General features: G+C 36.3%; 1 protein-coding gene across 1 annotated transcript; it reads right to left on the bottom strand.

Moving 5' to 3' along the window:
• Positions 1-2,938: 2,938 nt before the first annotated feature.
• BXL2 (beta-xylosidase 2) lies at positions 2,939-7,628 on the bottom strand. Its single transcript, XM_022902173.2, has 6 exons — positions 7,172-7,628; positions 5,989-6,267; positions 5,248-5,417; positions 5,031-5,128; positions 4,249-4,599; positions 2,939-4,141 (listed from the first exon to the last, which is right to left on the bottom strand). The coding sequence occupies exons 1-6, from the start codon at positions 7,586-7,588 to the stop codon at positions 3,132-3,134; spliced, it is 2,325 nt and encodes a 774-aa protein (XP_022757908.1). The 5' UTR covers positions 7,589-7,628; the 3' UTR covers positions 2,939-3,131.
• Positions 7,629-10,913: the final 3,285 nt, after the last annotated feature.

Here is a 10,913-nt window from a genome sequence, read left to right as displayed (position 1 = left end):
CCAAGAAAATAATTCATGAATCTAAACGGTTAAACCATCCATTTCTTCTGCCAACTCCAATGATGCATGTCAGAAAACAAAAGGCTAAAAAAAAAAGTTTGAATTTTGAAATGCTAACCAGTAATACTATCTATACTAATTCATTGGATAAACTACTGTAGCAAATTTGTTATGCCAGAGGTGCCTTGGTAATATAATCCCATTCATATTTCAACGTAATAAAATTACATGTTCTAATCACATTGCCTAACTAAATTGTAAATACAATAAGGCTTAAGCTGCCAGCTGGCCTTATTAAGCATTGAATCCCTTCATTATAATTAAGTCTATAATCCATAATCAGAATTATATCGAATCATCTCTGATTTTTTTGAACAATTTGACAAAACCATTCCTTGACATGCCAAGCCACCAACTTGGAAAGAAGTCAATGTTTGTGTTAAGGGAAAATGAGGCTGATTTTACAAATGTCCCCAGGGCAGGCTGTGGAACCTTGATTGTAAAATTGGGATGATTGTGGCCATGCAGGACCGTGATTCTAGCAGATTAATTCGCAAATCACGAATTAGAATTGGGTAAAAAAGCAAGAACAGATCCTGAGGTGAAAAGGGGAGGTAAAGTTCTTGCAATAATTGGAAACATGTGAAAAAGTGTTTACAGGGCTTTGTTTTCATGTTCGGTCATTTTAGCTCCGGACTCTAGAGAACCTCTCAGTCCTTCCCTGGCATCTTTCAAGCGCAGCCCACAGGCCACAGGCCACAGACCAGGGGGTCAGCCTTTGTTAAAGTCTTACTTATCTTTTTGTAATAATTCCTTTCAGATCTTTCACTCCATCTCCTCTGCGATCCTTTTGCTTATGGCCAGAGTACAACCATTTTTTTTGTCCATAAAAGATTCCTCTTAAAAATTGAAGCCAACAATAGCAAAAGCTATTAGTTGATATTGAATAGCTTTTAGATTGATAAAAACTTTTTTAAGCAGGGTTGTGGCATAATTGATCCTAATTATTCTTACCTAAAGTCGATTGGCAAGTGTAAGAAATTTTTAACCAAATAGAAATCATGATGCCATCATGTCTCAAGAGTCTGATTCAAAACTATTCATCTCAAAGTCTTTACCATTAGTTCATAGATGAGACGAATTTATTAGAATTCCCCATTTGTAGTGAGTGCCATCTGAATTATTGTGTTGTTTTTCAACTTAAGGGGTCTCCACACCTGACACATACCATCAACATCGTTCATTTTATGTTTAGCGAAAGAGACGACTGAAAAGATGGATTCTCCAGTCACCTAGGGAGGAAAAAGAAAAGGACGAGGATGAAATGAAGTACTTGCTGTGGACCGTAGCCTTAAAAACGATGCATGGCTTTTAAGGGTTAGGATTCTCTGGTTCTCATAGTTTTATCAAATGCGCCACCTGCTCTACTTGTTTCAAAAATGTCAAAATCACAGCCATACTGAGTGTTTCTATATTATTTCTTTTGTCTCGGCACTTGGCACATGCTAAAGATCAGTATTTAGTAATTACCAATATAATGTGGGGGAACCGGTCATCGTGAACATGATGCACATGGCACATGATTGTTTGCAGGGTCTCCCCTAAGACTAGGATTAGGCTGGGTCGTGGTACTTGACCTTTTCCTTTTTGTTCTCAGTTTCTAATTACAGAAATTAAACAAGCATCATTCTAATTTCTCAACTTTGAATTCCCCGCCTGCATCCAAAAATTTTAGCCTTGTTCATATGGCTGAGATCATTGATCAAGAACCAGCTCATGCGAATGACACGAGCCATCAATGTCCAACTAACATTAATAATATTATTGGTGGAAGTAAATCAGTGAAAGTAGCGTTGAATTGAACTCAAAGTTTTCACACATAATTTTGTCGCAAGAGGTCTGAAAAGTATTGTCTTGAAGCCGAAAATGCAACTTTGACAGTAAATATTGGAAGACATATTCTATTTCATGGCACCTGATCTTCAGCTGCGAATCTACAGAAAAGGTTTATAACTGTTAAGATTCTTCATTTGCCTTGCCTGAAAAAGGTTTTCTGAAATGCTGGACGAGTCAACCAAATAAGTAACATTTCATTTTTGGTCGTAGCATCAGCGACTAAGTTTCTGTTGTCTTTATCCCACTCATAATGCAAATGAACGCAACTGTCTTTAATAAGCTGAAGTGATAGATCTTGGAGAAGAAAAACCAATTTTGTTTGACAGAAGTACCCTTGTTATAATTGTCAAATCAAATGTTCATGTAGCACCGTGTCATAGACAGCTACCATTTTTCTTTTTCTTTTAGGCGCAAATGACGAGTGGGCCTCGATCGTTTTATGCTCTCTATTCTCTGTTAGTTAGTTTGGGCCTTCTGGTCCCCGGCTGCATCTTCAATCCTCTTCAAGAGGCTAGAGGCTGGTGCATTGTTGGGCCATTAATGACAACACAAAGTAAGTCCACCAATGAGCCTTCCAGCTGCAGTAACATTGCGGGTTGCGGCTGAGTAATATCCGTAGTTTAGAATTTATATGATTAGGACCGACGCTAATCGAGCTATTATGTTGACGCCATGCGCTTGCTTCCTTTGCTGGAATGGAAGCCGAGATAACTTCCCTTTGCTCCTTTGAAACTGATTAATTTTCATGAAATCAAAGTGTTGTCTGTTGCTTTAAGCATAAGCATGCTTACGTATAATCTGAAATAGAAAGAGACAATCAGAAAAAGAGAGAGAGAGAAGAAAGGGAGAAGTATTCATTCCAGCAATCAATTTTACAACTATAAGCCTGATAAGGGACCCAGTGGATTGCCACCAACTAATTGTGCAATTTAATTCAAAATTAAATCTAATAGTAGAAATAATGAAGAACCCAGTTTAAGTGTATACTTCTTCCTCGTACAACTAAATTGAGACAAATTCTTCCTTCACAAAACAAGCTAAGCTTCTTCTTTTCTATAAAACAATAACAATCATATCCCTGTAGGATTTATTTTTTCTTTCTCCTTTTTCTTCTTATTTACTATAGACTGACATTAATGTTCAACTATAATGGAAGTAATTTTATCACTTGCAACCTGATGAATTTCCCATTGTTTAGAAATGGCATATTTGCATCCCCTCTGTCCAGGAAAAACCTAGGATTTGATCACCCCTAAAGTTGCAGCTTGAAGGGATACGGAATGCTTAACATTACCAATATGGAGATTATGAACACCAATCGGAATTCTTCGAACCCCGGACTTGTCCACAACACTGAGAAACTTGCACACATGGATGTTGATTCCGACTCGTTGTTGAGACCCCGCCGGAACATGAACTTTTGCAAAGGCCACCAGCTGTTTTTGTGGAGCCCAATGCCCAGCAGGTGGCTTCGAAAATACGAGCATTGTGTGAGTACCGTCCTTGGATCCCGTATTTTTCACGTCTACTTGAAGACCTACTGAGAGCTTGTTACATTTTGCATGATTAACTTTGATTGCCTTGCCTGAAACGGTTGTGTTTCCCGAATGATGGCGGCCATCTAGAGGGACCGCGACAACGTTGGGTGCACTCGCAATGGTATGAACAAAGTTGGTGTAACTCAATCCGTGACCGAATGGGTACACTACTGGACCTTCGTAGAACCTATACGTTCTGCCAGGGAATTTTCTATTTGAACGCATGGCCATGTCTGTCATTGGCAAATTTGAAACATAATCATGTGGGTACCATGTCATAGGCAGCTTGCCCTCTGGATTGGTCGTACCATATAATAAATCAGCTATGGCGGCTCCACCGGCTTGGCCCGGGTATCCGGCCCATAAAATGGCAGAAATACGAGGGTCATTATTAAAGAGAGACACATCAATAGGCCCACCAGACATCAAAACTAGTATGGTTGGACCCTTGGAAGCCATGGCTACTTTAGAAACAAGATCCTGTTGGCGCCCTGGCAAAAGCAACCCTGTCCTGTCTTTGAATTCTGCTTCAATTGATTGGTCAAGCCCCATCACTAGAACCGTTGCATCTGCCTGACGGGCAGCTTCAATTGCCCTACTAAATAACTTGTCATCTACGCAAGCTACATCTGCACATCCGAGTTGGTGTATTGTCTTTGCGTAATTTCCTATTCCTTGCAAAGGAGACGTGTATCCACATGCAACACCTAATGTTTCAATAACAAGAAAAAGTTTCAAAGGCTATGTAGTTTACCGTTAATATCCAATCACCAATAATTAAAAAAAAAAAAAAATCATTGTCATGAGAATTTACCAGCATAGTTTCCAATCATGGTAACAGTCGCATTGGAGTTAGGCCCAATGACAGCGACAGTGCGGTGACGTAGATGGGATAAAGGCAATGAAGGACCACGATTTTTGAGCAGAACAATGCCTTGTCTTGCAGCTTCAAGAGCGAGCTCTTGGTGAGATGATGTGCACACATCTTTTGGTCCTAAGTTCCCAAATGGTTGTGCAGAAGGCTCACCGTCAAACATGCCAAGTCTCATTTGGACTTTGAGAGTATTTGCCAAGGCACTGTTAACGTCAGCCTCATTCAACAAACCTCTCTTTACTGCATCTTCACTGTGTTGCGCCAAGAAAGGTCCACAGTCCAAGTCCAAACCTGCAATTCTCCAAAATGTAATTTTTAGGATATATAACACTTCTTTCCCTTAATTTCAATTTGGTATTAATCAGTGATTTCAAAATCACAGAAATATTAAATTTCTCATACAAGTACTAAATTGTAACCATTTTCATGTGTGAAAATATAAATGTGATAGATAAAGCTTACTAAATTTATTGTATGTTGTATAAGTTCTTCACCCTAAAATCATAGTTACCGATTAATGACATTGCAGGATTATAGTGACTTTTGCCATCATTTGAACCAGCTAATCGAAAATCGAGACTAATGAACCTGTCATTACTTTTTGTAAGTTCCTTTTTGATGTCATTAATTAGGGAACAATTATGCCCAAGTTGACTAATGCAGCAATTATACGAGTGTCAAAAAAAGTAAACAACTTGTGATTAAATTAAAAAGTTACTAGCCTGCTTTGATGGCATCTGCAGCTGCTTCTTCTGGCGTTGTTGTGTAATGTTGGGTATTATAAAAGACCCCAACTGAATCACAATCTGAAACAATGTACCTGTGGGCCACCAACATCCAACGATTATCAACAAATCACACTGAATTGATAACGAAAATCAGGATTATCTATCTGATGATGATCAACTCAGAGGTAGAAGTGATGATCTTAGATCTTACCCATTGAGTCTCCATTGACCTCGTACAGTCTTCCGTAGGAGATTAGGGTCAGCACAGGTGGGGACACCATTGACCTGATTGTAAGAGCACATAACACTGGCTACATTGCCGTCTTGTACACACATTTTGAATGGCACGTCGAATGTATCCTCGATGTCCTGCTTGCTTACCTGCTCAAATGTGTGAAAACCCATGTGAGAATGAAGAAGAGCCTGGTTTTATAAATCTTGTTTCTTTGTTTCATAGTTTGGATTAGGGAAAAAAAAAAGCAGGGCAATCAGATAAAGCAAAGTATTTTAGATAAACTAATGAAAGCAGACAGGCAATTGCATAGTCGAAAATCTGCAGCTTGCAGCCCATTGAGCATTCTTTATTCAAAATCATCTTAATAGAGCTTCCAACGCATTACTTTGGTAGCCTCTCTTACTCTCAGATTTTCATGTATCCTTGTGAACAATGAAAATGCAAATTGTAAACAAGGCTGGCTGATTAAAGAGAAAAAATGATCATTCCAGCTCTGCAGCAATAAATTCCAAGTTGGATCACCAAGCCACTACCTACCTATCCAAAACTGCGGCTACATTTTCAAAGATGATCTTATCAAGCAAGAAAAGTGAGAACTTAATCAATTTATATACTCACAATTACTCAGATTCATACGAAAAGTGTTATGGTTGGACAGCACCTATTAAAATCAGAAAAGAAACAAAAAAAAAACTTCTCCTAGTAAAATTAACGAACCTTGGCATTAAAGTGGAACCTGTCAACTCCATTCCAGTTATCGAGGTCATAGGCCGTGAAGTGCTTACAACAAGCCGCCACCTTTAACTGGTCACCGTTATTTCCCTGCAAGCCCTTCACATAACTGGCAGCATATGTACCGGCCAGCACCGGATCTTCACCTGGAGTCTCCTGTCCACGGCCCCACCGCGGGTCCCTGAAAATGTTGACATTTGGGCTCCAGTAAGTGAGCCCAGCCGTTCCCCCGTTGTACATCGCCCTTGCCTCATCCGACACAACCTGCGTTCATCAGTACCCAAACTTTACCTTAGACATTAATTCTAAGTATACGCTAAATTACTCTGCAAGTTGCCTGGAACTTTGTCCAATGATCATGATTATACTAGCAAGTTGGTGATTCTGAACCAATCATAATTTTCTTTTGAAGATACATACATATATATATATATTATATCTTGTCTTGGATTTAAAGAAAAGCATAAAGCAAGGGGAAAGTACTACTTATGCACCTTTTAATCTTCACCTCCTTAATAATAAATTATACTGATATAAATTAAGATAGGATAATCTGTCAATAATTAATCAATTTTGTCGTGATTATGCTACTGATCATCATGCTCTTTTCAATAGATATGATACTCATCTTGATATTATCATTTTTTTTATAAAAGAAACACTTATAGCAGCTGATAAGCCAATATCGAGATGCTATATTTTAATATCAAAATAAACAAACAAATTATTTAATAGCATTACTCTATATTACTTTTGTCGTATAAATTAAATATGATATAATGCACGGCATGGGGATTTCGGCCCACAGAGACAAGTTGTATAATGTACATTAAATTGGATAGTGCGACAAGGTTCGTCCCTTGATAATCGTAAATTGGCAATTCAAAGCTGGCGTATCTAACAGGCAAATGGTTGGGGATGGTGTGGTTTATGTCATAGAAAGTTAACCTCTAAGTGGAATCATAAATCTATTCCATCCACTTCACATAAACAAAATAAATGTTCTATATATCTTTACATGAGATAACAGAAAGAAACATATATGATCAGAAAGCTACAATTTTTATCGGTATACCAAATTCTTTATACTCTACTTTTATGATACAAGCATAAGCATATATTTTTGTTTTAAGTTGAAAAAAAAAAAGATTGGAATGGTATATCTTACCCGTCCGATGGCTTCCCATAATGTGGCGTTGAAAGACGCAGCGGTTGTGATTACTTGAGGGAAACTAGTGGCCCCAGGGAAGGCCCCACCGAACTTAGTTCCAGGGCCCACATTCGAGACGCCATGAAGAGCCTCAGACCACCACTCGTACCCTTTGATCCCCAGCCGTGGAACTGCTGCAGCATTGTTTACCAGCAGCCTAACCTTCTCCTCCAACGTCAACCGTCCTAGAAGGTCCTTCACTCTATCCGATACAGGCATCGAAACCTTACAAAACGGGAAGTTGGGCGTCGTCGCATCTTTTGGGTCGCAAGCAAATGGATCACGGGCTTCACCAAAAGCACCCAAGAGGAGAAGGAAGAGAATAATGATTTGGGGTGGTGAAGGCATGGTGGTGCTTGCAATAGCCATTTTCATTTTGAAAAGAATGAAAGAATGTAGGTATTTGCGATGGTACAAAGGCTAAGGAAGGTGAATATGTAGTATTTATATAGGTGAAGCTTGTGCTAAAAACGGTAATGGTGATGCAATGGAACTAACTTTGATCATTACATACATGTCCACATTGTTCTTTAACTGCTTAAAGTAAAGCATTTTTTTCAGCAGATTTTTTTTTTCAAAAATAAAAGAGGTGAAATATTTAAATTTTAGTTCTGATTTTATGGGTGATAGGAGATTAAGGTGGTTGATAAGTCAATAATTTATAGTATTTATTATAATTTATTGGGACGGTGAGAGAGGAGTAAAATCTTTGAGAGTGTAGAATGGGGAATGTGGGAGCTGACTGGTGGCAGATGGGCATCGGTGACCCAGGGTTTCCAACGAATTAGGTCCCATATCAGGAAATTATAAGTGTAATATCAGGTAGGGTAGATCATCTGATTGACTATTAAGCTAGAAATACTAGTAGAAATATTTCTGGATGACAAAAAAATACATAAGGGCAGGCCAGCTTAAAGTTCGCTGAAAAATCAAGTCGTGTGTGTGTATTCAGTGGCTCTTCATATTCATGGCTCCCAACAAGCCTAGCGGTTACCATCTTTTATTTATTGCTTAATTGAATTATGGATATAGTAATTAAATAAGAATATGATTAATTGCTTCTTCTTTTTTTTTTTTCATTAATTCTACCTACATATAATTAAATGGTCCTCAATTAACAAGGATGATTGGACAAAAAATTAACAAGAAAGTAAATTAACAACATTTAGTCATAAGATTTTTATTTTTTACCCTAGTAACTTTTTTATACAATCAAAAAAAGAGATTTTTTTTAGTTTACAAAGAAAAGTAAAACGGCTAAAGAAATTGCATGAGACAAACATTGTGATCATCTTTCAGTATAGAATCCATCCTAGAACCAGAAGAGAATTCTTGGACAAATTTCATTTTGGGTGATGGGGTTTCAAAGTATGGATTTAGGCAAATTAATTATTTATCCAGTTATTATTTCTGTCAGTTCATATAATTTTCTTTGAAGGGCTAATATCCAATGATTTAAACTTTTATAACCATTTTTGTTATCTCCAAAACTGTTAAAATGACCATTTAGCAAGAGTAAATACTTTTAACATAAACAAAATGAAAATTAAAAGGAGAAAAAGATATTTAGTTATAAATTTGCTATCAAAAGGGTTGCTTTTACAGAACTACTTGCGAGTTGTGAGTAGCTTCGCTTTAAAGAGAGGTCAGGCAGGCTGCTCAGAACAACACATTTCAGTTTTCAACCCACAGTGGACGGTGAAACGGTGCATGAGTGCTTACGAAAGGAATAAAGAACATTACTTTCAGAAAACAACATTCATCACAAAAAAACAAATATATGGAACTACCAGCATATTTTGAGGTCTGAAGTCTGAACAATGAAAACCCTTTTTCGGCATTTTTATATCATTATCAAATTAATTATTTATGCAGAATATTTCTTTCATTGATCATGTTCAACTTTTCTTTTACTGAAGCCTCAAAGACAAGAGGTTCAAATGGGCGGCTAGGGATCTCAACTTCAACAATTAGTGGAGCTAATATTATAATTAGCTCAACAGGAGAGTTAAATGGTTGGACATGGGAAGAAAAAAAAAAAAAGGGAAAATCAGTCCACTCGTTTGCTGTCTGTTTCTGTCGTTTTGTTTACTAAAATAAAATGCTTGGTTAGGTTTTCTTGGAAAAGTCCACTTAATGAACGCCAGAAGTTTGTCGTCTGTTCACGTAATGTAGTGTAAAAGGTTCAAATATCATGCTGATTTTTGGTTTCTCTACCTTAGCTTTAACACGGTGGGCTGGCTTTTTTTTTTTTTTTTTTTTCTTTTTATCACATTCCAATTCTAAGACCAAAAAATAGAGTAAGTTTTAAAGAGAATGTATATAAAAATTATTAAACCGATCGTTTATAAAATTGATTAAAAAATAATTAAACTCAAATATTATAAAGTAAATATTGATCCTTACTAGAGGTGTAATCGAATCGAATCGAGTCAATACAATGAGAAATTCAAATTCGAACTCGACTCTCAACTCGCAATTCGATACTCAATTCAAACTCGATCGAGTTTTATTTTTCTAGTTCAAGTTTAATTTGTGATCGAATTTGAGTTACTCGAACTGGTTCGATTAAGCTTAAAAATATGTAAAAATAAGTTCAATTCTTATACTCGACAAGAGTTCGATTATTTATGCTGGAATTTGAACTTGAATTCAAAATATTTTATTAATTAAAATAATAAAAAAATTTAAATATAAAAATTCGATTAAGCTCGCGAGCTAATCGAGCTGAGTATAAAAATACTCAAATTCGATTTGATAATAATCAAATCGAATTCAAATTTTATTCGAATTTAACATGAATAACTTACGAGTACTAATGTATCATTTACACCTCTAATCCTTACCTACTCGATCTATTTCTTTTAGCTGGGTTGTGTTAATGTAGTTTTTAGTCTCGTCACTTTGTGAACACTTTTTATTTATTCTATCTTGTACTTTTAAAAGAAAATTGAATTAAGACAAAAGTAGATCTAATATTGTCTATATAATTGGTACATTTAAACCACCCTTAATAATTATACATAACTATATTACTTACACTTAAAGTATAGTAATAAAACAATTTTTTTCTCTATAAAAAGCTCTCAAGATCATTAGAGGACGAAATTAAATTTAGACAAAATTTAAAGATATCTATGATAAAAATATTTTAAAACATTAGTAAAAATTTAAGTTAAAATGTTTATTTAACTATTCAAATGGGATATACAGTATTAAGCAGAGAAATGCACAGTTGAATTATGTTTAGTTACACTGTTTTGCATCATAATTGTTGTATCTTTCATCGTTTGTTTTAGCAAAAAAAATGTCAAAATTGGGGAATGAAAAATGTGGGAGTATTAGTATTAGAAGAGAAAATTATTATTATCATCAAAAAATTAAAAAGAAAAATCTTTAAAGAAACATAGGCTTAGACGTGAGCAACGTGGGACAAAGCACTGATATCAAAAAAACGAGATGGGAAGTCAACTTCTAAAGAGATTACTCTTTAACAGTGCAGCACTACTCACCCAGATTGGACACGAGGTTTGACAGGCAATCTGCTAGGATCACTGAATGCTGATCTGCTGTAACTTAACGGTTTCCTTCTGTCCACAAGTAGCTCAAGTACTTTAACGGTTTTACGAATAAATGAGCATGATGCAACTATTTTAAAAATTATGAAGACAACCCAAAATACTAGTATTTGCTACAATGA

Source organism: Durio zibethinus, chromosome 21 (genome assembly GCF_047325235.1).
Source record: "Durio zibethinus cultivar Kanyao isolate XHJ-2024 chromosome 21, ASM4732523v1, whole genome shotgun sequence".
In the NCBI taxonomy this organism is placed as follows: Eukaryota; Viridiplantae; Streptophyta; class Magnoliopsida; order Malvales; family Malvaceae; genus Durio; species Durio zibethinus.
The sequence above is the reverse complement of the archived record's forward strand: the minus strand, read 5'-3'. Positions and strand labels throughout refer to the sequence as shown.

What these genes read in the sequence shown, in the direction of transcription:
- BXL2 (XM_022902173.2), bottom strand. Translation starts at nt 7,588, where the DNA reads ATGAAAATGGCTATTGCAAGCACCACCATGCCTTCACCACCCCAAATC. An exon ending in TATGGGAAGCCATCGGACGG is followed by an intron (nt 6,268 to 7,171) that starts GTAAGATATACC and finishes TGATGAACGCAG; the next exon opens with GTTGTGTCGGATGAGGCAAG. An exon ending in GGTCAATGGAGACTCAATGG is followed by an intron (nt 5,129 to 5,247) that starts GTAAGATCTAAG and finishes GGTGGCCCACAG; the next exon opens with GTACATTGTTTCAGATTGTG.